This window comes from Rattus norvegicus, chromosome 11, assembly GCF_021556685.1.
Source record: "Rattus norvegicus strain SHRSP/BbbUtx chromosome 11, alternate assembly SHRSP_T2T, whole genome shotgun sequence".
Classification (NCBI taxonomy): domain Eukaryota; kingdom Metazoa; phylum Chordata; class Mammalia; order Rodentia; family Muridae; genus Rattus; species Rattus norvegicus.
Window position 1 is genome coordinate 91,779,811 of NC_141544.1, and position 26,317 is coordinate 91,806,127.

Sequence of the window (26,317 nt, forward strand, 5' to 3'; positions counted from 1 at the left end):
GTTTCAGATGAAACGCAGACACAGTGGAAGAAATAAAACCACAGCTCGCCCTTCGCACGCAGTTCTTCTTGAATGCAGCGCTTTGACCACACGACAGCCTAAAAGACGGATGCCGAGTATGGAGTACTTTGATTTTCCATGGTGGAATGTATATAGCAATTCCAAAAAGCTCTTTGCATGTATCGTGGTGTTGAGAAAACCGTGATGCGAAGGAAGGTTCTCACTGAGGAAGAATGTGAGAGAGAGGATGAGGAAACTCTGGGGTATTAGAGGTAGCAAAAGAGTTCAGAATTTGGCACAGGCCCATGGCAGATGATGAGTGCTTCACCTATGCAGGCTGAGGAGGCCTAGAAGCATGGAGGCTTCAGGCCAACAAGCCCGCCCAGAGCTGAACCTGGCTTTTCAATTTTAGTCCTTTTTGTTATTTTTTGTTTTTGAGATAGGGTCTTTCTACATAGGCTTGGCTGCCCTGGAATATACTATGTAGACCAGGGTGACCTTGAATTCATGGATATCTGCCTGTCTCAGTCTCCTGAGTGCTGGTATCAAAGGCATGTGTCCCCAATGACAGTTCAATCCCAGTCTTTATTAGAAATCCAGGCTCTTGGACATTGTTGGTTCCAGGGAAAGTGGAGAAAGAAAGGAAAAACTCAAGAGTAAGTTTCTGTAAAAGAACAGGCTTGAAAGGAAGCCACTGTCAACTCTTGGACAACCTGAACATAAAAATATATAATGACAGGAATATACTATAGTAAACTGAAAAAGTAGTGGCCCACAAATCCTTTAGTATATGTCAATGGCATTTTAAAGTCACACTTTTGCAGTCACTGTTGTAATAACTAATCCAGGCAAGGATCATCAATGTGTGTTAAACATAGTAAGCAAAATTTAACTCAGAACAGACTACCTACAGAGTCTCTTAACTATCTCCTCACAGATAACTCCTTTTGTTTTTTGGAAAGGTGTGTGTGTGTGTGTGTGTGTGTGTGTGTGTGTGTGTGTATGTGTGGTGTGCACATGTGTGTGAGTGTACATGTGTGTGTATGTGTGTGAATGTGTGTATGTGTGTATGTATGTGTGTGTGAGTGTGTGTGTGAGTGTGTATGTGTGTGTGAGTGTGTATGTGTGTGTGAGTGTGTGTGTATGTGTGTGTGAGTGTGTATGTGTGTGTGAGTGTGTGTGTGTGAGTGTGTATGTGTGTGTGAGTGTGTGTGTATGTGTGTGTGAGTGTGTGTGTATGTGTGTGTGAGTGTGTGTGTGAGTGTGTATGTGTGTGTGAGTGTGTATGTGTGTGTGAGTGTGTGTATGTGTGTGTGAGTGTGTATGTGTGTGTGAGTGTGTGTGTATGTGTGTGTGAGTGTGTATGTGTGGTGTGAGTGTGTGTGTATGTGTGTGTGAGTGTGTATGAGTGTGTGCATGTGTGTGTGTGTGTGTGTGCGCGTGTGTGAGTCTAATGTTCTTGGAGGCCTGAAGAGGGCGTCAGATCTCCCAGAACTGGAGTTGCAGGCATTTGTGAACTGTGCAGTGCAGGTGCTCGTCTGTGTTACCTGCTTTTGACTGCTGAGCCACACAGATTATTTCTTAATTTTGAAAGGGGAAAAGGTAATTATGAAACAGTGAAACCAGCGAAACCTGGAGGACACCACATTAATCGAATGATCAATATTAAGGCACTGATACTGGGAAAAACTGATCGAATAGTCCTTCTGATATAACATATCAATAAGGGCAGGACAGCATTTTTTTGTGGTTCTCTGGGGAAGGCGATTGGTTTGAAGGACATTCTACAAAACCAAAATACATTAGTGTGCGTCCACACATATATCAGCTACTTCTATGTTGCCATGTTGAAGCTCCGTAACCTAAAGTGACTTAATAAGAAAGAGCTTGTTTTGTTTGGTGAGGGATAAGAGTCCTTCATGACAGTGAGGCAGGAGGCTGTGCACTCATATCTGCAAACATGAAAGAGAGGGGGAAGGAGGAGGAGGAAGGGAGGGGGATAGAGGAGGAGGGAGACAATTGGAGGGGTAACTGTATAATCTCAGACTCCATTCTCAATGACTGACTTCCTCCTGCAAGGTCACTCTCCTAAAACTCCCCAAATAGTGACACAAACTGGGAACCAAGTGTTCAGGCGCCCAAGCCTGTCTGTGTGTGTGCATGTGGGTGTGTGCATGCATGTGCTTGAGCTATGCTGGGGGCGAACAGGAGAGACAATAAGGGTGGCTGGAAAGACATAAGGTAGGAGGTGACAACCCAGGCAGGTTGGCAGAGAAGAGGAAAAGCAGGGGACCCTTGCTCTGGACCTAGACAGAGTGGGTGAGCTCTTGGTGTTTCCTGCCTAGTTCTGGGGCATCTGAGCGCCTTTCTGGCCCCGACGAGCACTGCACACACAGTACACAGACATAGATGCAAGCATAACATCAATACATACTAAAACAAAAATCTTAAAATAGAAAGGAATTCCCCTTTGGGAAGGCATTGATTGTTCAACTCCTGAGCTAGGTTAATGACCCTGTGGCTGAACTGAGCAGACCCACGAGACTCTGTCGTAGGAAGACAGTGTGTGAGCTTTAGCCTCTTTGTCAGAGAAAATACTGATTTTTTCCAGGAATGAATTTCCTGGGAAGCATGGCAATATACTCACATGGATATTTAAGGATGTGTGTAAAAGGGAGGGAGGGAAGGAGGGAGGGAAAATGAGAGAAATCATTGAGAAGCTACTCAAAATTCCAACTGTTCCTTTCTGAGAACTAGTCTCCTCTCGGGGATAAGAACGTCTCCCTCCCTCTGATGGTTGGTGACGTGAGACCTTTGGGACATTAAGCATGTATGTTTCCATCCCTCTGATGCCATAGCTGTAGTATGAACCACGTTTGACGAGGATCATGAGGTTATAGATTAACAGACCCTCAGAGAGTTGGTAGGCTAAAGCTTGCTTTCCTGAAATGATGTAGCTGAAATCCAGAGAAATCCAACATTGGTCTAAGAGCACACATCTAGCCTCACAGCCTGTACATGGTGTTTATTGTTCCTGGTCATCATGGGTCTTGTTGGGCCAATCCTCAGGCAAACACTCTTTTAACTACAAGGGCAAACTCCCTTTGGCTTTGATCTAGTTTCCTGGATGCAAGGATCACTGGCCTCCAGTATACACCAGAGGACAATGGTCTCAGGGACTGGCTTGTTTTAAGCCCTATTGTGCTGGCTTGGATTGAAGGGTTCTAGTGGGAGGAGGGTCTCTGGGGGGGGATGCTGTGTTGGGAAGAACAACCAGAGAGCTTACAGATGGTTGACCTGTTGCGTGCAATTTGTTCTTCTTTCTTTGACTTGAGGAACAGATTTTTTTTCTCCTTTTCTCATCAATAAAAGTGTAGGTGCTAGTGAGATGGCCCAGTGGTTAAAGGAGTCTGACGACCTAGGTTTAACCTCCAGAAGGAGAGAATTATATCAAATATTGTCCTAGGACCGTCATACCCTGCCACTCGCACAGCTCCTCCCTCCCCCATGCACATGAAACAAATAAGTAAAAATGGAATTTCAGGAAAAAATTAAGTTAAAAATATACGCACAATGCACATTTACACCAGACTATGCAGACAGTGTGTGCCTAGCAAATGGTGACATTTAATAGTTTTATTCTTTCTTTCTTGCTCTTCGTCCAAAAATATCTACTCCTGTAATGGACCTGGGCTTCAACGGTACAGGAAAAACTCAGTCCAAGTTATCCAAGCTTTTCTTCTCATTACAAGATTATCAGCAGTGTGATTTGTGTGCTATTAGAAAATACAAAACCTGCAAGCAGGTAGAAAACAGGCCTGCTCCTGCACTGCTTGGTAGAGAATTGTTCAGAACCTTCTATGCGCGTACCAGGCCCATTTTATATAAAAGTAATATAACACTGTAGTTTTGGATTATAGCCTGATTATGAAGCCAACGGTAGATTATGAATAACTAACATACAGATAAACCCATTTCCATAGTTTAGGTCTTTACTTCTACATAGAAGCTTTTGGACAGTTGATGCAATTAATCAAAGTAGAACTCTCTTTATATGACATTTATATTGTTTCTCTCTTTCTTTCTTTCTTTCTTTTTTTTTTTACTTTGGTAAGCATCACTTCAGTTAACATACTTGTGGACAAATCTGTTTAATCATTGTGTCTTTGTCTTCATTGTTATTGTTTTAGTCTATATGACTCAATGGGGAACAACTGGGTAAGAGTCTCTGTTTCTATTCACCAGGCATGTGCTGTCTACGTGGTCATGGGTAAATAGGAATGGTATTTATAATTTTTTAATTTAAATTCTTTTGGCAGTTCTGTAACTTTATTTGACATTCAGCAGTTAGTTCTCATCCACATTGACGGTCTGTAGATTTTTGAATGTGGTAACAGGCACAGAAGTTACCAGTGTGCAAAGCTTGTTTGGTGAATCCTCGTCCTCGTTACGCTTTCGGGACAATTGTACTTGGATGCATACTCCTTATTCTCTTGGCCCAGACGGCGTTATTGAGCCTGGTGTCGATGCGCACATCTGGAGTCCCCATCTCCTTCATGGCAAATTTCCGATTTCTTTGAGTGCCCGAGGGGCATGCTTCTTGAATCCCACTCCATGAATGCGCTTATGAATGTTGATGGTATATTCGTAGATGGCAGAACGGTCCTTCTTCTTCTCACCACCCTTCTTTGCGGGAGCCATTCTGCCGGGCCCAAGTTGGAAGGAAGGGCGCGAGGGATTGTGGGATGGAAAGTCGCCATTTTTTTTCTTTTTTTTTAATTGAAAAATATTCCATTTTATATTTATTTATTTATTTATTTATTTATTTATTCATATCCCAAATGTTGGCCCTTACTTATTTGTTTCATGTGCATGGGGGTGGGAGGAGTTGTGTACAAGGCTAGGTGTGCTCACGGGAGGACAGTGTTTCCTCAGCAAGATTGTAAGGACATAAAAGTTCACAATAGCAATGAGTGAGTCACTAGCAACAAGCGTCACTGGAATGCCATGAGCACAGTAGACAGAAACCTTTCTCATGTGTAATGACCAGGAGGGGCTATTAAGCGTCACGTGTGGGGCTCTTCCTTGGGCAATGGATCTGAATTCTGAGGGATAAGAAGGGTGTTCTTCCCCGTGAGTAAAGGTCTGAAGCTCTTCTCAGTGAAGCGAAGCATCAGCTTTGTGACAGGCGCTGTGCTGTGTGTTAAAGAAGAAGAAACAAAGAGTTTGTTCTACTGGCAAGATGTCTCAGGGAGCAAAACGCTCTGCTTCAGGAGCCCGGTGAGCCCCCAGAAAAGTGGCAAGAGAGAGCTGATCTGAGAGTTACCCTCTGACCCTCATGCATGTGCCCTGGCATGCAGGCTGTGCCCACAGATCCTACACACAAAATAATAATACGTTTTTTAAAGAGCTTTAAAAAGCATACCCATGCCCTAGGAAGCAGAAAATATAATTTTTGAGCCTAACCACAAAAGAACATCTAAAGGTTAGGCTTTGGCTCAGACCTGGGTGGAGGAGGCTGGGTAGGGGTGGGGATTAGCAAGGATTCCAGTAGGACTTGGACTCTGAGAGGAACTTTGAAGAATGAATAGGAGTTAGTTCCACAAAGAACTAGGGAGTTCAGATAGATCATATGTTCAAAGCCTCAAAGGAAGAGCACGTATTGTAGAGTCAGGAAAACTAGAAATCCAACCCAAAACATCACTCAGACGGCTTTTCAGGGTCCAGGGTCTGATGGTTTGTTTTGTAACCATGAGGACTTGGGTTAAAATCCTCAGCACTTCTGTGAAAAACTGAACCTGGTCACAGATGCATGTTGCAGGGAGGGCAGGGAGAGACAGGAGGATCCTGGAAGCTTACTGTCTAGCCAGACATAAAGGAAAATGTCTGGTTCAGCGGGAGATTCTGTCTCTAGTGAGTAAGGTGCAAAGGAACAGAAGTGGATATCCACTTTCTTCTGGTTTCTTCTACCTGCATGGCCACCTGAACACTTATGCACATACAACACACACATACATATGCACACACACACACACACTCATGAACACATATAATACAACATACATGCACACATACACCTACATGCACACACATACATATGCACACACTCACACATGTGCACACACATGCACGCACATACTCAAACATACACATGCATGTGTCTTCACATGCATGTGAAGTGCACTCGAATGCACACATTCTCCCACATCCTTTTAAATGAACGCTTGAACGTCAACCCATTTCCTGAAGAGTCACTTGCTCCAGAGGCTTGTGGAGGATCCCAGATCGCACAGGACTACAATCAGTCAGAGATGAAAGAGAAGACAGCCATCCCTAGGGAAAACAGGCTGACGTGCTCAGTGATGACACCCTTGTACCAGGGTACCTGGCTTGCAAACTCAGCAAGTAGCAACATAATTTTTAAAGTGTTCTTTTTGGAGTTAAGATACCTAAGTTTGGAAAAATTATTTTGACTAATCAGGCCCCAAATAGTATAAGTAGTTTTTGTTTTGTTACTGGGGATAGAACTCAGGGCTTGGAACATACTGGGCAATCGTTCTACCCCTACGCTATCATATCTCTCTACTTTTATATTGGTTTATATCATCATATATTTTTATATTATTTTTGTAAGCAGTGCCTTGCACATGCTTAGCTATTATTGGATAATTATTGGACAATTTGCATTAAGCAATTTGTAACCATAAGGACTTAAGTTCAAATGGATAATGCAGTTCCTTTTAATGCCTCTCTCCCTGGGTCTGTTAAATCTGATCGGACCCTGACTAACAGTCATGAGTGAGGGAAACTTGTAGCAGAGATGGAAATAACCATGAGACAGAAAAGATGAATCTGAGATATTTTGAAGATTCAAGAAATCAAGTCTCGATGAGCAAACAATCATGGTTGCCTAGGGAGAGAGGGGTTGAGAATGACCCAGAATATCCCAGGGTCTGTGACTGGGTCAAGGCCTTTCATTGTCAACACCAGAATGGGAAGGATGCTGTCTGAACCAGCTGTGTCTGGTTTTTTGATGTCTTAGCCAATGGACTGAAGAAGCACATACAGATTGTGTAGTGGCAAGGGACACTTATTTAGATTAAGGAAAGTGGTGATGTGGATCAGAGATGCTGCAAGTGAGGAAGGGACTCCCTGAGTTAGAGTTCTCAAGGGCACTGGGTTCCTGTTTGGGTACCTTATGATGTCTAGGAGAAGCTAAGGGTGTAGCAAGGGTGGTTCTCTGTTCTAGCTGAAACCTGGGTTATGTAAGCAGTTCTACTGAACATGTCTCTTCCCTATGATGCATGTGGTATTAATCACATGTATACTGATGTATAATCATAGGTATAAGATAGTAAATAGATTACTCTAAAAGTTCACTCAGAGGGCACAGTTTGCCACATTGCACATGCACCCCAGGCAAGCATCATTGACTTTACTTGTCTACCAGGCCCAGCAGGCAGACAGGTTCCAGCAGAGAAGATAAGGATCGGGCAGAGGGGAGTAATGGTCAGAGACAGTGGCTGCGAGATTTCCGCATCTCTAACTGACTAGCAGCCAGGATGTTTCTTTATTGATACAGATCCCACAGAAGAGGCAAACTTAAGATTTCCAAAGAAATACAGATTGTGTCATTTTGTCCCTGGACAAGAGTTACAAGTACAGAGAAAATAGGTATTATCAATCTCAAATCATTCTAGTCTGTGTGAGCATTTATGACATATGGCATTCTATTCTTTAGAAAAGTGAAGCCTTAAACAGAGAGAAAAATATCTGAGTCAGTCTAGGCGGGCTCCCAGGCATGGAACAATGCATAGTGGTTGACGTACAGCTTGTGAGAGCCTCGCTTAGAAGCTTTTCCAAGCCACAGGTGGCCGGCTCTGTTCATTTGTTTTCTAGTTAAAAGACTTCACTGTAACTTTATGTGAGCTAGTCTCCTTACAATTGGCAAATTCTTATTTATATATCAACTTCATATAATTTCTTTATATTATCAAAGGTTGTTTTATGCAAACTAATTTTGTTAGTAAGTTTTTATTTTCTGGGGTCAATGTCTTGTAGACTACATATAGAAGCATGTAATCTGACCTGTTGCCAAAACTATATATTATATAATTTATATATCTACATAATAATTATATATAATAACAATTAGTGAAAAAAGAGGACTTGAATTTGAAGGAGAATAGGGAGAGGTATGTGGGAGGCTTGAAGAGAGGAATGGGAGAGGAGAAATATAATTAAATTATAATATTTTTGAAAATTTAAATTATTTATTTTATTTGCGAGTGTGTGTGTGCGTGTGTGTGTGCGCGCGCGCGTGTGTGTGTGTGCGTGTGTGTGTGTGTGTGTATGTGTACACATGGAGGCCAGAAGGGGACATACGGTTTTTTGAAACTAGAATTACAGGCAGTTTTGACACCTGATGTGAGTGCTGGGATTTGAACTCTAGTCTTCTGATTAGAGCAGTAAACACTCTTTATTGCTGAGCCATCTCTCCAGCCCATATTCGTCAACTATTTTTTTTAAAACAAGAATGTAGTTGTCCTAGTTAGGGTTACTATTGCGGTGATGAAGCACCATGACTAAAAGCAACCTGGGGAGGAAAGGGTTATTTGGCTTACCATATCATTGGTCATCACTGAAGGAAGTCAGGACAGGAACTCAAGCAGGGCAGGCACCTGGAGGCAGGAGCTGATGCAGAGGCCATGGAGAGGTGGTGCTTACTGGCTTGCTCCTCATGGCTGACTCAGCCTACTTTCTTACAGAACCCAGGACCACCACACCAGGGATAGTGCCACTCACTGTGGTTTGGGCTCTCTAACAATCACTAATAAGAAAATGTCCTACAGTTTGCCTATAGCCCAATCTTATGAAGGCATTTTCACAATCGAGGCTCCCTCTTCTCTGATGCCAAATTGAAATAAAACTAGCATTTAGAAAATTATTTTTTAAAACACATAAAAGTAGATTTTTGTTCTTTAAAAGGCTGAGGAGAAGTAGGGAGAGTGGCCTGAGGGAAATTCAGGGTCAATTCCAGTAACTCACTGGAGATTCAGTGTAACTTCTGAGGACGGTCTGAAAGTGTTTGTAGTAAGTGCAGAGAGGCTCAGAGTGGAGAGAGAGGTGGGCAGGAAACACACAGTGATAAGATGGTAACAACAGAACATTTCTCATCACTCGGGGACATGATAACAGTGGTGTCTCCTGTGTTTTGCTGATGATGTTGAGCAGTGTCAGAGCTTCCAATCACACTGATTGCCCCAGCAACGACTCCATACTTAGACCTTGATAATGACAGCAAACAAGAGCCGATTTGTGAGTTTTCTGCACCTGACTTTGTCTCCATTCTAGCGTCAAGTCCTTCTGATTCCTAAGGGAATTTACTATCAAGACAGTAGGCACGGTGCCCCGGTTGCAGCCACATACATCTTATGATTATTGTCTCTAGACCATATCAAGAGGCCTGTCTGGGAGATTGTGTGAAAGTAACTGCTGTGATGTTTATTTATTAATCCCCCCCCCCTTTTCCCCAATCTGGACTTGGTAGAAAGGCCCTGACAAAGAAGGGTAGTCAGGCCTTCTGCCATCAATGATGTGGTAACCTAAGAAACACTCTCAAGCATTCACAAAGGCTCCATTTAATGACCTTCAGGAAGGATTTCCCTAGCCAGGTATGCTGATCTTTAATCCCAGCATTCAGAAGGCAGGTGGACCTCTGTGAGCTAAAGGCCAGCTGGTCTACCTAGTGAGTTCCAGGGCAGCCAAGGCTACCTAGAGAGACCCTCCAGACATGTGCCATTAAGTGCATTGGTGCCAACTTCAGCCAAGTATCTCTGAGCATATTTCATGTTTTACCCATGTATGTTTGTCCAGAAAACATGACAATAAAGATTCAGTGAACATTTACTATATTTCTCGCGCTGACTAGTTTCATGTCAGCTCAACACAAGCTAGAGTCAGTCTGGAAGAGGAAACCTCAGTTGAGAAAATGCCCCTACCAGGTGGGCTTGTGAGCAAGCCTCGGGTACATTTTCTTAATTAGAGATTGGGGTAGAATGGTCAGACTCGCTTTGGACAGAGCCTCTGTCCATACTCCAGACCAAGAGGGAATAGCCTAGTGCTAACTGTGCCCCCTAGGTGCAAGGACCTAGGAGCAATCAGGGGTAGGACCCTTTGATTCCTGCCCACTCCTAGAGCTGGAAGACAGTGTCCAGGAGCACCTACACCTGAAATCAGAGCACCTGTTCTCAGGAAAGGCTGAAAGAAAACAGGAAAACAGTTCTACAGGAGTGCTGACACAGAGGCCTACAGCAGGGTCAAGTCACTCTCAGAAACAGCAAGACAAGCAAACACCAGAGACAACCCAATGGCTAGAGGCAAGCACAGGAACCTAAGCAACACAAACCAAGACTACTTAGCATCATCAGAGCCCAGTTCTCCCACCAAAGAAAATACTGGATATCCAAACACATCAGAAAAGCAAGATTTAGATTTAAAATCACATTTTATGATAATGATGGAGGACTTTAAGAAGGACATAAAGAACTTCCTTAAAGAAATGCAGGAAAACACAAGTAAACAAGTAGAAGCCCTTAGAGAGGAAACACAAAAATCCCTGAAAGAATTACAGGAAAACACAACCAAACAGGAGAAGGAATTGAACAAAACCAGTCAGGATTTAAAAATGGAAATAGAAACAATAAAGAAAGCCCAAAGGGAGACAACCCTGGACATAGAAAACCTAAGAAAGAGACAAGGAGTCATAGATACAAGCACTAACAACAGAATACAAGAGATGAAAGAGAGAATTTCAGGGGCAGAAGATACCATAGAAAACATTGACACAACTGTCAAAGATAATGTAAAACGCAAAAAGCTCCTAGTCCAAAACATAGAGGAAACCCAGGACACAATGAGAAGATCAAACCTAAGGATAATGGGTATAGAAGAAAGTGAAGACTCCCAACTTAAAGGGCCAGGAAATATATTCAACAAAATTATAGAAGAAAACTTCCCTAACCTAAAGAAAGAGATGCCCATAAACATACAAGAAGCCTACAGAACTACAAATAGATTGGACCAGAAGAGAAATTCCTCCCGTCACATAATAGTCAAAACACCAAATGCACAAAACAAAGAAAGAATATTAAAAGCAGTAAGGGAAAAAGGTCAAGTGACATATAAAGGCAGACCTATCAGAATCACACCAGACTTCTCACCAGAGACTATGAAAGCCAGAAGATCCTGGACAGAGCCACCTCTAGGCTGGTTGGTGGTCCTGGAAGCTACAATAAAGTAGGCTGAGCAAGCCATGAGGAGCAAGCAGGTTTGCGGCAGGCAGTACTCCTCCATGGCCTCTGTATCAGCTCCTTTCTCCAACCTCCTGCCCCGTTTGAATGACTGCCCTGACTTCCCTCAATGATGGACTGGGATGTAGAGGTTTAAGCAAAATAAACTTTTTTTCCCCCTTCTTATGTTGCTTCTGGTCATGGTGTTTAATCTCAGCAATAGAAACCCTAACTAAGACTCTTGATAATCTACACCCCCATCACCATATTATAGCGTGCGCGCGCACATACACACTACCACCACCATCGCCACCAGCGCCTCTGCCGCCGCCACCGCCTCCACCGCCGCCATTGTGAATGAAAACTCCCTGAGTACCAGATAAATTTACAAAACTGCAAAGGAAAAAAGAAATGAAGACGTCTGATGATGCTCTCGCTCTTCGGAACTATTACTGTTGCTACACAATACACAACTACAATTAGGGAAGGTGCAGGTGGATGGTGTAACTGGAGGCAGGTAAGGCTTACTCACAGCTGCAAAGAAGGCAGGAAGGGCAATTTGCAAACATACCGGAGGGAGCTCTTAGCTGATAGCATTTTATTTGGAACTGAGATAGTCATTTTTTGAGGACCGAGACAGGCCTGTGATGGGGGACCAGAGAGGAGCAAACATAGATTAACCTTTAGAGGGGCTGGGAGACAATCACGGGGAGATGAAGAGACTGCTTGCTGCCCAGGCCTTGCTATTGCTCCATCTAAGGGCACAAAGCAGTCACCAGTTCATCGGGAACGAGGTAGGAAAATCCTTCAGCGAGACCCTCAGGCTGGAAGTGGGAAGGAGAGAGGGGGAGGTCAGGAGCTGTGGAGGATGCTTGTGTGAGCATCTCTGAAAGAAGTGATGGGGCAGGAGCCCACAGACAAGGAAGGGAAGCAGGAGGTGTCTGATAGATTGGGTAATGTGAATGCACAGGGACTGGTCCTCACAGGGAGGTTGAAAAACAAGATGAGCTGATCAACATTAATGAGAGATGGACAAGAGGTGGGTGGGGAAGAAAGAGAGAAATGAAGGCAGAGTGTGGCGGGCAACCTTTGTTACCAGGATAGAGACATCTTGGGGCAGAGGATGAATAACAAGGGAGTGGATAATTATTTCTAACAATAACAATTAGAAATAAAGCAGAGATAGAGAAGAGAAGGTGGTGACATTCAGAGGATGGCTGTGGGTAGGGCAGGGCAGGGCAGGACAGGGAGCTGGGTATGTGGAGGAGGCAAACACAGAAGGAGAGTGACCAACGCGAGCATAGAAGTAACCTGGTGAGCCTGGAAGAGTCCCTGAGGGTCAGGGTAATTGAAGTGAGGGCAAGAATGGCAGCCTAAAGTCCGTGATACAAGAGCATTTCCCAGCACACCTCTCTGGCCCTCAGTGAGCATGCACAGACCTGCTTCCTCCCTGGTGAGAGGAAGTGTTGTTTTACTGTAGTTCATTCCAACAATTAAAAGCATGAAGCCTTTCTAAGTATAAGATCACACCGTAGAAGAACAAGGAGAAAACAGTAGGAAGATGAATTAGAACGGACCAGACCAGCTACTGCATGTGCACACAGAGAAACAAAGCAAGGGGTTCGTGCCATCGAACAGCTCCAGAGAAACAGAAAGCTTTTCCAGTTGGATGCAGGGGAGGCTTTCTGACCAGGGATATGTAAGATGCTCTATGTCAGTGGTTCTCAACCTTCCTGATGCTGCCACCCTTAATACAGTTCCTTGTGTTGTGGTGACCCCCACACCCGTACACCATAAAATTATTTTTGTCACTACTCTATAACTATAATTTTGCTACTATCGTGAATCATAATGTAAATATCTGGTATGCAGGCTATCTGATATGTCCTCCAAAAGGGTCGCAACCCTCGGATGGAGAGCCATTAGTCTGGGAACAGGACTGAAATGGATGCTGCTGGCGGATAGGAGGGTGAGCAGGGCACAGAAAGTTGCATAGGGACCATGCCTTGGGATGTGTTCAGAGGATGCTCCTAGCTAAATCTGTTAAAGTTCAGTATGCGCTGGGAATAGAATAGAAAGGGAAAATGGATCGGATTCTGTAACAACTGGAATAGCAGGAAAAGGAGCATAGAGTTTATCCAGACGCTAAAAGTTGCCAATTAGGTAGCCATCAATAGTTACTTTTGCTTCTTTTCAGCACCGAGGATAGCCCCTGGCCTTGCTCAAGCTGGCAGTTCTTCTGTGCTACATCCCTAGCTCTAAGATACTTTATTTCGTGCTACTACATGCATGACTGTTAATGATATACTTGCTTATCAATAATTTATATGCTGTTATTGGTTGGAGCTGATATCTCTCAAAGGTATGTGCTAAAGGCCACATCAGCAGCTGGCATTTATTTAGAGCCCTGCAAGGGGCTGAATGTCCCTTTCACAGGGGTCGCCTAAAACCACTGAAATACATCACTATTTATTTACATTGCAGTTCATAGGAGTAGCAAAATTACAGTTCTGAAGTAGCAGCAAAAATAATTTATCGTTTGGGGTCACCACAACTGTATTAAAGAGTCAGAGCTGTAGGGAGTTTGAGAACCAGTGATTTAGAAGAAATAGGTATCTGTGATGACAGCACCCTGTCTCTGGTGGAATCATTTTCCTGATCCTTGTCACCGCTGTCTGACCCTCCGGTCTTTCCCTCTCTGTTGTCAGTCCTTAGCTCTTAGCTTGCATACTTCCCCTCAACTCTCACTCACACTGCCTTTGTTCAGGTAATTAGGTCAGTTTACCAGCACACATAGCAGCTTTTGACATGTAAAATAGAATAGTTTTTCTACAGAAGGGGTACAGGAGGGTTGGGAACATAGCTCATTGTACAGTGCTTGCCTAGCATGTGTGGAGCCCAGAGCTCAATACCAGCACTGCACAAACAAACAAAAATCAAAACAGTAATGCATGAGATTATAGAAAATGTAGCAAATAGAAGTAAATACTAATTGATTAAAGCAAAACCCCTCATATTCCATAACCAGACATAACAGTTTAGCATTTCCTTTTCTATTACCTCGTCATTCCTTAATGTCTTCACAGGTTTGTGTAAGTTAATTTTAGACAACCAAGATCATGCTACTTTTTAAATCTTCCCTCTCATTACAATACACTGTAAATATTTTCCTGGGTGAATTGTCAGTTTTTTAAATTTGAAGATTTGTTTATTTTTATTTTATGCGTATGGGTGTTTTTCCTCCGTGTATGTCTGTGCCTATAGAGGACGGAAGAGGGCGTTAGATGCCCTGAGACTGGAGCTTCAGACGGTTGTCAGTCTGGTAGGTGCTGAGAACCTAACCAGGGACATCAGGAAGAGCACACAGCACTCTGTCGTTAGTGTTAATGACAAGATTTTAAATTTCTGCCAAGTATTCCTTGGAAGTGATACAACACTGGCTTGCTAGATAGCTTCTATACCATAGTTATAAACAATTTATCTTCGTAGTTTTTATTATTTGAAGTAATACTATGATGAACATTGTGGACCTTCTTAGCTTTAGCAGGCCATGTAAAAAGAGGGCTAGAGTTATCAGTTCTTGACTGAATATTATAAACACATGTACACATATACATGTATGCACACACATATACATGCATGCACACACATATACATGCATGCACACATATACATGTATGTACACATATGTATGCATACACATAGTCATACATGTATGCATACACACATATACATGCATGTACACACATGTATGCATACACATGTATACATGTATGCACACGCACATATGCATGTATGCACACACATGCATATTCATGCATGTACACACATACATGTATGCATACACACATATGCATGTATGCACACACACATATATACTGAGAGTTACAACTAATATGTCACATATCCCTAGCAGTTCTTAGATCCAGGTACAGAAAGTACAGCCAGAAGTGGGAAAAATAGTATATTCCACCCCGAATAATATTTTATAGAACTGGTGTTTTGAGCCAGGCATAGTGGATTATATGTTTGCAATCCCAGCACTTGGGAACTGAGACTGGTCTATGTAACAAGACCTTGCCTCAACAAAGCCAAAATTGATGTTGAGTTATATATATCATAGGCTGATAATTCACTTTGAATTTTTAAAAGTCTTTACAATTTACTTGTGATTACTACAATTTGAAATAAGCGGGTCATTTTCTTGATTGATGATTGATGTGAGAGGGCCCAGCCCACTGTGGGTGGTGCCACCTCTGGGAAGATGGTCCTGAGTTGTACGGTAAGCAAACCAAGCCAGCCATGAGGATCAAGCCAGTAAGCACCGTTCCCCCATGCCTTCTGCCTCAGTCCTTGCCTGTAGGCTCCTACCTTAAGTTCTTACCCTGGCTTCCCTCCATGGTGGTGATCAGGACTTATAAACCAGATAAATCATTCCTTTCCAAGTTGCTTTTGGTCAAAGTGTCTATCCCTGAAAAAGAAAGCAACCTCTGACATATCTGTCCATGTAGGTGACCGGCAGTGACAGTACAGATATAGAAATGCACCTGAAGCCTAGTGGAGAATAGACGTGATTATAAAGCCACAGAGGAGGCAAGTAAGAGGAACATAGCATATATCTAAGGCTTTAATTTAGGAAGGAGCATTTTTCAAAATACTAAAGATGATCTTAAGAAAATATAAACTCAGTGGGTGGAACATGCCTGTACATCCAGTACTTGGGAGGCTGGTGCAGGAGGATGAAGAATTGGAGTCCAGGTTGAGCTTCATCATGAGTCCCAGGTTAGCCTAGGCTAAACAGTGAGCCTCAAACAAGGACAATGACAATGACAACAGCCAGCAGCAGCAGCAGCAGCAGCAGCAGCAGCAGCAGCAGCAGCAGCAGCAAATAGAAAATGTCAGACAGAATTGACATAAAGAAGTTCTATGAGGGTAAGGGCTTCTAACTCATCCCCCTACTGTGTGTCTGTAATTGGGATGAAGTTATTCTAAAGCTGGATTCAGGATGACATCTGAGTTGGAGCAAAGCAGGAAAATGGATCTGCGCTTGACTGATAGTCGTTAGAGATCAAAGCTGCCAAACGGACAGTATAGATTTAAGAGAAAGTCAAGAACTCGGCCTCTGAAACCTAAGCAAATTCTAAGCAAAGAAAGAGAAGCAGAGAGAGAGAAAGATGGACAGACACACGCACGCACACACACACACACACACACACACACACACACACACAAAGGGCCAGGTAAACCCAGAAGTCATCATCAGGTTTCCACGTCTGCATTTGTAGCGCCTCACACTTCCATTCACCTGTTTCCATGAGAGCAGCAAAAGAAGCAAAGGGAAAGCCTAAGTAGCCCAGCTCCTCCTGCAGGTCTGTCTGACCTTACAGCTTCCTTGAGAACCACAAGGTACGCGTCAGCTAAACAGGAATACTTTAAGGAAGAGAATTTGAACTAAAGCAAACAGAACAGACCAGTGTTTCCTCCCCCAGTCATGAGTCCCACTGTCCACCCCGATCTGTGAGGGCATGGCTCCAAACTACGCCATTTTTTATACCGCCAAGCCAAGTCCAACAGCAAGACCTGGGGCTGCAATTCCAAATTTGGACCCATCCGCCACTCATATTCATTTTTGTCCCAGAAGGCTCTAGTCCTATCCTTGCCTGCTGCTTCAGTCTACTTTCCAGTAAACAACTTTGTAGCTCCTTTTGGCCTTCCTTTAATGACCAGACATTGTTTAATCATTGTCAGGCCTGTGTTGAACATTTCGGAATGTTTGCTAGCTGCAGCGTCTGACCTCTAAATGTCAATAGTATCCCGAGGAAACGTCTCCACTTCCAAGTGTCTCTCGGGGGTGTGGCATGGTTCTGCTCCACCGCACCTCAACCCACCCCCAGGCTGAGAGGCATAGCATATTAAGTGACTTATTTCTTTTATTTTAAATTTATTTATATTTTCTGTGTATGCATGCTTTTTTTTTCTGTGCGTATTTATGAATACCAATGTGTGCCTGATACCCACAAAAGCCAGAAGAGAATATTGGATCTCTTGGGACAGGAGAAACAGACCAGGGCTGGGAACTGAACTCGGGGCCTTCGCAAGAACAACACATGCTCCTCACAGCTAAGCCATCTCTCCAGGTCCCCTGCCCTCACATCTTCCACACAAGCCAGTTCACATCGTCACTCTCCTTTAAAGCCATTCATGTTTTCCCTCTGGACTAACACCCCCCTGGGGATACCAGGGCCACTTGAGGCCTGGCTCATTTTCCTCTCCAGTCTCTTCCTTCTCTTCTTCAGCCCGCCCTCTCTCTTGTTCTTAACCACGTCAATCTGTAGAGGGCCGCAATAACATTCGCCACCACAAGATGGCGCTGGCCTCCGCCGCGCCAGCCAACTTACTTCCTTTCAGGAAGTTAACTGTGTGCGCATGTGCAAGAGTGCCTTCGTGCCAGGTCTTTGCCCACTCCGGGGCGTGCCTAATGAGATCATGGGTAAGCAACCAATCAGGTGTGGATGTGCCGCACTAGGGTGTATATAAGCCCCGCCATGCCGGCGCACGGCGCCTCTCCTTAAGATTCAATAAACATTTTAGCTGCAGCAAGGATTCGTATGTCCCCGCGTGTTTTCTTGCTGGCGAGGTCGCGCGGGACATCAATCTATGCCTTGCCACAGTGCCCCGTGTGCCTGCTGTTCTGACCTAGAATGTTCCTTCCTTTGCTCTGTTGGCTGGTCTTCCATCAAGGAGGGCTGGGTAGATGCAAGGGTGTTGGTGGCCTTGTTGGAGGGAGTGAAAGCAAGGAGAGAGAGGGGCATGGCTAACGGGTGGGATGGGTCTTGAAGACATCTTTTGAACGCCCGGATCCAGTCACTTCTTTGGTAAGATCAGATCAATAAATGTCATTCTTCTTCTTACTTAATTTGTGTTGTACACTTGCTACGCGCCAAGGGGGACCTGCGATACCCAGGCTACTTTCTAGAAGCCACTCCCGGGTGCAGCAAGAGTGGGAAATAGATAAATCCTTTGCAGTGCTGGGTGAAGAGAGCCTCTGTGGAATCCTCTGGAGAGCTTCCTCAAGTGCAGGCTAGAATTCCCATCATAGAGCCCTGCTAATAACTGCCTGTCATTCTTCTCTCCCCCATTTCATCCTGTTTCCCTAACGATACTCAGAACCATTTTTCTTAAAAGAGAAACCTTCCTTCCGATTGTTTACTTCTTTGGGCCATGGTTCATTTCTTGTTCCTTTCATAATCTGCTTGATAGAGGGACCTTGTCTGCCCTCTATTTCGTCCTCATGACCTGACATTCGGGTTACCCCTCCTAGTACAACCACACCAGCCAGTGGCCACCATAACTTCCCAGTTATCAACTAAACAGTGGTTTTTCTCAGTCCTTATCCTGTCTGTCTTCCCTACAGCATCCAGCACAGCTGCCTGCAGCCTCCTCTTTTTATCTGGATGCTGTGAGCCCCATGATTTTCTTGCTATTCTAGACCTTTTACTTCTGTAATGTTGACAGAACTTCAAGACGGATGACAAGGTAAGTGCCAATGCCTGACTTGCTTGCTCTTCTGGGCTCAGTGTAGCTGCTGGACTAGTGATCGGTCTTACACATTAAAACACTACGTGGAAAGGCCCAGGAGTGAGGTATCAGAATGGTGCATTGCAACTGGCACTGCTGAGATCCAGCCTACAGTGGGGACCACTTCCATCGTGCCATCTGGACACCTGAGAGCATCTACAGTCATTTACAGGTCACCTCCCCGGCCTCCCTTCTGTAAGTGTTCTAAAACCAGACCTTGAAGTGCATTAACTAGAAAGGCCAGGCCTACTTTTATACGTTTTCAGCCTTTCTGTGGGTTCTGAGGTGACTTGGCTTGCAAGGCAACCAGCATGTCGCCAGCCCCATCAAGAGGTACTTTGAGCGTGCATAATGAATAAAGACAGGGAGACTCCTGTGTTAACCACCAATCCCTCCTTCCCTGATTGTTGGGAAAAACCAGAAGTCCTTTGTCTTTACGAAGTCTAGGCACTGGGCCCTCCCTTAACAATGGTTTGGGTCCTTCATCTGTGGGCAGAATGGGTTGCTCATCTCCCATGAGCTTCAAGCACGTCTTGCTCTCATACTATCCCGGCTACTGCAACCCCGCAGATGTTTCTTCTCCCCTCTGTTTCTCTTGACATGCAGACTTTGGTAAAGTAACATCGCTGTGCTTATTGGACAGACCACACACAGGGAGACAAGAAGGAGGTAGACAAGGATCACAACCACACTCGGCTCAGAACCTTCTTGTTTAAGAAAGCTCCTTCGGGTACTTTTATTTATGGGTAGATTGAAGTTTGGTGAGAGCACCTTTCACAGTCGCGCTTGCAACTGCTTTGTATGAGGTCAGTGAGAAGGCAAAGAAACAAATGACAGTAGTCTGTCACCCCACAAGTGCTAGTGTTGCTGCTGCTGGCTTTCAACAAATTTAACCATCACCTCTCTGCCCCTTTTCTCTGGGGAATGAAGAGACCTGGAATTCAAGCTATGATGTGGTACTTGCTTGGTCAGTGGACAAGCCCTCTACTTCAGTGGTGGCTATGTCCTGCCTGCCAAAACCTTACTTCCCTGAGTCAAGCCTAGATCTTGAAGTATCTGACTCTCCCTGGGCACAGGGGGGCCACTGGGCCAGCAGCACCAGCGTCACCAGGCTGGCCCACCTTAGGTGAGTGAAGAACTTCTCCTGAGGCCGACTCCACAGAAGCCACAGGAGAGAAGGCATGCCGTAGGTCATGGTGGGTTCGGTGGTCTGGAAGTCCTAGAGGAACTGCCACGGGTCCTACCACCACGGATTCAGGTGGGCCAGCTGGTGGGGCTACAGGCGCAGCTTGGCCCACTGTGGGTGCAGGACCTGCAGGGTTGGCATTGGCTGGCTGGGGCTGCAGGGGCACAGGTAGAGAGAGGACCATTTCAGTAGGTAAGATAGTCTCCCATGGCACGGCTCCCCCTGAGTCTGGTTACACCCCTCCCTATTCCCTTGCAACAATGACTTCTAGTTGGGAAGAATCTAGCTAAGGAGAAAGGGTAAGATGCTAAGGATCATGGGAAGAACAGTAGCCGGTTTGTGGGGCTCCAGCCTCACTGTATAACCTAGAGTTTACAAGATCCCCATCCATAGAGAACCTCTACTCTTTGCCATGTGTACTTGGGAACTGCCAGGCAGATCAGCCCACTTGGTTTCTGTAACTAGGAGGAGCACTCCTGCCTTCACAGGTAACAAGGTGGCTTTGCCAACTACACACGGGGATTGTTTTGCCCCACATCCACCAGAACCTGAGAGGGAAACCATGGCTGAAATCTCCTTCAGCCGGCTGATGAGTCCCACACTCTGCAGTGTTATAATCCACTGCAAGGATTAGGCCCGACAGCAAGTGTTACCAGGCCATGGCAGAAGTGTGAAGGGGACACGGTTTTGAAGAACATCCATGAAGTTACCTGTGTCTGGAATAACTTGCAGGCCACTGAAACCTCTTCCCCACCAAGTCTGTGGATGAGAGTCGCCTTGCAGAAGCCATATTGCTGTTTCCAGAAAGACAGGGGTGGTTTTAAATGATGCAAAGTAAGGATCTCCCCAGTTTTCAGTGATAGCATAGTTATTGAAATAAGGGGACTTCTGCCTTTTAATTCACCCCCTTTTAAGTTTACAATTTCTGGGCAACCCTCCTTAAGAAGCCATACTCATTCTCTCTCCTCTCCTCTCCTCTTCCCTCCCTTCCCTTCCTCTCTCTCTCTCTCTCTCTCTCTCTCTCTCTCTCTCTCTCTCTCTCTCCTCTCCTCCTCTCCTCTTTCTCTCTCTCTCCCCTCTCCTCCTCTCTCCTCTCCTCCTCTCCTCTCTCTTCTCTCCTCCCCTCCTCTCTTCTCTCCTCTCTCTCTCTCTCTCCCCCTCTCTCTACACACACACACACACACACACACACACACACACATACATTTAGATCTAAACTATCATTTTCCATTCTTTCTTCTTTTTCTTTCTTTGTTTTTAGACAGGTTTTCTCTGTGTAGCCCTAGCTGTCTAGGAACTCACTCTGTGGACCAGAGCAGCCTTGAACTCAGAGATCCGTCTGCCTCTGTCTCCTGAGTGCTGGGCCCAAGGTGTCAGAGCTGGAGTTAAGGGTGACCTGACATAGGTGCTGGGAACTGACTTTCGCCCCTCTGCATGAGCAAAGAAGTGTGTGCCCCTAACTGACGAGCCTTTCTCCAGCTTCACAAGTGGACATTTGCACTTTTTGTTTATTTGTTTGTTTTTGTTTTTCACTTTATTTCTTCAGCCCCAAGATGTAAACTGAAAAAAAAACTACTTTGTTCCACAACCAGGTTTGCCTAGTGGTAAGAGCCCCAGGGTCTGGCCTACCCACCTTTTCTGCCAGCAGGTTGCATTTGGCTGGATCTGTGACCTCCTGACCAGTACAGTCAGTCGCAGCTATCACAAACTCCACGAGAGTAGACACCGGGAAAGGCTGAGGATGAAAATGAGAACATGTGGGAAAGATAGTCCGGAACAAGAGGGACCAGAAGAATTGGGATGGAGGGAAGGAGAGGGGGAGGGAGGCAAGGAGAGAGGGAGGGATGCAGGGAGGGTAGGAGGGAAGTAGGGAGGGTAGGAAGGAGGAAGCAAAGGAGACAGGGAAGGAGGGAGGGGAGGGGGAAAGGAAGGGGAGAGAGAGGGAGGGAAGAAGGGGAGACAGAGGCAAGGAGGGAGGAGGAGGGAGGGAGGGAAGAGAAGGGAGGGAGGCAAGGAGGGAGGGCAGGAGAGGGGGAGGCCATGGCCTGGCAGTTTGAGAGGACACAAATCACACAGCCTGTGTGTGTGGCTCTGAGCAATTGGAAGGATGGTGCTCTGATGTTTGGGTTGTGGAGGCAGGAGCTGTCTCCTCAGAGTGTTGGCACGTGTTCACTGTCCGTCTCTCAGGACAGAGCAGAGGCAAGTTTTCAGAGAGGAAACAGGAAGCTAAAAGGCCACCTTTAGACAGGCAGGGATGGGAAACCAGCATCTCCTGGCCTTCGACCACTGGAACTCAGTGTTCTGGTTATTCCAGTTGGAGGGGAGAAGTGAAGAGATATACCCCCATTCCAGTTTCCTACTCCAGTATCAAAATGGAAGTCATTATGCTTCCTTCCTCCTGGTAACATTTGGAACCTGACGAGCACAGAGCCTGGAGTGGTATGGGACGGGGACTTTCAGAATCACCACCTGTAAAGACGTATTTGCAAGTGTGCCTTGACTCATTTCCAGGTTTCCAGCTTCCTTAAACATCACAAGTCTGTTGCAGCCAAAGAGTTACTTTGGTTAAACAATTAGATAGTCCCCTCCCAACCTCAACGTCCGGATTGGAAAGGCAGATTAGGAGCCTCTCATTAGTCTGCTGGACCTCTGTTACTATTGGTTGGTTCTCAGACTGCTGCAGGTGTCACTGGTGGGGTGTAAGCGTGCGGCACCCAGGGAATGTATTGTGTCTGAACAGCCCTGCTATGAAGCGTTAAGTGCAGCCGGGAAGCCAGGGTGTTGCCTGCCTTCTGCTGTGGCTAACCAAGGTTGGAGTGGTTCAGTTTGGGATAGGGTTGTTAAGAGTCTGGGGCTCCTCAACATCCTAGAACCCCCGCCAACCCTTTTGACCAATGTTCTCTTCTGTTTATCACCCTCACACATTCCCTATCGGCTGCCAAATTGCCCAAATCAACGAAAAGAGTATTAATTCTTTTTTTTTTTTACCACATTTTGAGCTCGGGAAATCTCCACCAGTTTAAAATAGGTTCCATTATTCTGTGCATTGAAGGCAGCCAGGGCAGTTTTGACAGTGTGGACCACGTTGGTGTCATTGAACCGGATCAGGATTGGGCATCGTGGGCAAAACTTCCGAACGTCCTCTGCAGAGTCTGGGTGGAAAGATGACAGGGTCTTAACTGCGGCTCGCCAGTGTACTCACCACAGCTCGCTTGGTTAGAAAGCGCCCCACATGCTCTGATGCAGCCTTTTTCTCTAAACCGTTAAGCAGCTGTGTGAGGCGCCACCAAGTCACAGCTGCGGGGCAATGTTTGTCCCTAAGAACAAGCACCTTTAAAAGATGGTGACAGAATCCCAAGACCTGTAATCCTCACCAAGGAAGTGAAAACTATTTGAGTTCAAAACCATTCCGATTCCTTTCTCATTCTACGGGATAAAAACAAGCAGAAGCATTTTCTGACCTGGTGTGGAATGACACTGGGCGTGTAGCACCCTGAACTGGCCATCTTGTTTCAGGATGTGGAAGTCACAGTCTCCCTCCACCGCCTGGGAAAGAAACCGGTGCTGATATCCAGCTGCACCCTAGCTGCTCACTTGGGGAGAATCCTGGCAGGACTGTGGGTGGGAACCTGCCCATGGCCCCCCCTGTTTCAATAGGTGTTATTGAAACATTATAAACTGGGCTCTGGGAGGGCTTCAAGAAGGAAAGCCCAAGTGTTGTAAAAATCAGCCTCGGGGAAGGCACCAGCCCACAGCAGTTTTAGAAATTGCTCTCTGGCTGGCCAAGATGGCCGCTGAGAGTTGGATAAAGCCAAACTGCCCTTTGCTGAACTGTGGTAGCCTAGCACTACCCTCTCACCATAAGGTAGTACTCACATGCTCGGCCTGTTGCCTCACAGAACAATTTGCTAAGGGGGTTGGGTCCAGAGCGTGGCAGGTTGTCTCCAGCGTGTCAATTTCCAACTCATACACCTCTCCGAAGGGCCGCTGTGGAGATGGGAGGAAGGAAGGAAGAAAGGAAGAGGTGAACAAACGCCCTTGTGTCATGTAGCGTGAACACTAGCCCCGTAGTGGGGTTTGGGTGAGGGTGAACTTCGGGAGGAGTAAGGAGAGGCCAGCCCTACCAGTTTTAACCTGTTCTAGCTCTCTGCGATGCTGCAATGGTTTTTATTTGTTTGTTTAGTGATCGTCGTCCACTAAAGACGGAGCGGGTGTGAAATGGGGAAGGGAGTGCTCGCACAGTTATCCCAACGACAGTCCTGATTCCGAACTCTCTTTACAAAGGAGAAGTGATGCCGAGGGCTACTTTTTATTTTGAAGAGTTTATTATCTTTGCTAGGTTTTGCTATCCCCCACTCTACTCCGTTCTTTCTTCTCTCGAGTTGTTCAATTTCCTCCCCTTCTTTGGGTTTTCGTGTCCTTAAAGGTTTCTCTTGCTCTCCTCCCTTGGCTCTTTCTATCACCAACCTTACTGGGCCCTCAAGTTCTATCTCCTGCTTCCCGCCTATTCTGAGGAAACTGTCATCAGTAGGGTGGAAGAATTCTGGGAAGCTTGCAGGACCCTGTGAGGAGTTCAGTACTCTGCCTGTTTATGTATTCTCCTTTCAGACCTTGAAACGCCCCAAAGTTTGAAAACTCTCAACCCAACTTAGTTCACCGGTCGTTTTCACTTCCAGAGATCTCAGAACTACACTGGGCTTATGTGCAGGGAGGTCCCAAATGATCCCCTGAAGACTCGGACTTCCTGGTCCACTCGGGCATCCCACAGTGAGCAAGCAGCCTGCAATCTTCACATAGCACATGCGCAGTGCTCACTCACGGCTCTCCCTCCAGCAGAGAGCCGGCCAGTGTATCTTTTGCCAAATTGCCCTTAAAACTCACCCAGGAAAACCCTGTTTTCAAATCAGCTGTCCCATTGTAATGCTGGCTGTCAGTCCTCACTCCTAGCATCCTGACGTTAACTTTATTTTCCCTCCTAAATTGTTTAAGTCTCCGACGACACAAACTTGTCCCTCTCTTCTTTATATTAAGCTGAACCATATGGAATCTCCAACTTTGCGTGTTAAAAGCAGACAAATAGTCGGGCACTCAGGAGGCAGAGGCAAATGGATCTCTGTGACTTCCAGGCCAGCCTGGTCTACAGAGCAAGTTCCATGATAGCCAAGACTACAAAATGAAACCCTTCTGTCTTTCTGTCTGGGACGGAAGGAAGGAAGGAAGGAAGGAAGGAAGGAAGGAAGGAAGGAAGGAAGGAAGGAAGGAAAAGAGGAAAGGAGAAGCAGCAAGTATTGGAGGTTCCATGGTTTCAATCTGTTAGCATATGGTATCTGTTGGCCAATGAGAGCATGGCTGTCAGGCAGGTCTGAAATGGGGGAAGGGAGGGTTTAATGAAATTATCTGCATTAAAGGGCTGTCACACATGGACACTGATCAAATGCCACTTTCCCTTTCCATCAGAGATAAATGGAATCCAAGAAAGAGAAATGATTTTCAAATTAGCAAATAGGAACCCAGGTTCTCCCAGCAAACCCCACCTTCCACTGTGATCTGGGAACTCTGCTCAGGGTCGTTTCCTTTTCCCATGGGAGCATCCTCCGTGGGATGCATGACTACTGATGTGGCGTCTCCAGCTCTCTCTTTCCCTTTCCCGCTTCTAGGAAGACACCAGTCTCTGCTGCAGTTTTCTCTCCACTGGGAGATGCTAGTCGTCGGGACACTGGGTAGATCCCCCACATAGACTCATTTAGCTCACGCATGGTAGGCTCACTTACCCGAGACCACACCTTGACTTTGTCAATCTGATTCAAGATCTGCCTGAATCCCTGAAGAAGATGTTTATTGAGGTAGTCCACGGCTATCAAAGCTACATGCTCTGTTTCCGGGTCATCACAAGCCAATTCTCGAAAACCCAGCCCTGCACCTTGTGGAGCTGATTGGCAGCTCCAGAGCTGAGCAAAACAAAGGAGCAGGACCAGGGACTTCATGGCTGCTCCAGAGAGGCCCTGGGAGATGGACAAATGTCAGGGGCAGCCCAGATAATCAGCTTGGAGAGCTAGACCGATAGAGGGGCAGAGGGCTCAATTTATTTGACAGAGCCCACTGAAGGAATTGCGTAAAGGCGTGGGCTGATTTTTGTTCTGGTTCCAAATCATCCTTGCAAACAACAGCTCTGGGAAAGCAAATAAGTTAGGACATCATCTATCCCCGGTAGATTTGCCAAAGTCAATGCTGCTGTGGGGGAAGATATTCCAAAGTCTGCTTG

The 26,317-nt window shown here is 45.6% G+C and overlaps 1 protein-coding gene across 1 annotated transcript; it reads right to left on the reverse strand.

The window, feature by feature from the left end:
- Nucleotides 1–19,550: 19,550 nt before the first annotated feature.
- Nucleotides 19,551–26,111, reverse strand: Ahsg (alpha-2-HS-glycoprotein). The gene is made up of 7 exons (NM_012898.6): nt 25,827–26,111; nt 23,932–24,042; nt 23,517–23,601; nt 23,044–23,207; nt 21,689–21,790; nt 20,766–20,849; nt 19,551–20,209 (listed from the first exon to the last, which is right to left on the reverse strand). Exons 1-7 carry the CDS (start codon nt 26,037–26,039, stop codon nt 19,910–19,912), a joined length of 1,059 nt encoding a protein of 352 aa, NP_037030.2. The 5' UTR covers nt 26,040–26,111; the 3' UTR covers nt 19,551–19,909.
- Between the last annotated feature and the right edge of the window lie 206 nt (nt 26,112–26,317).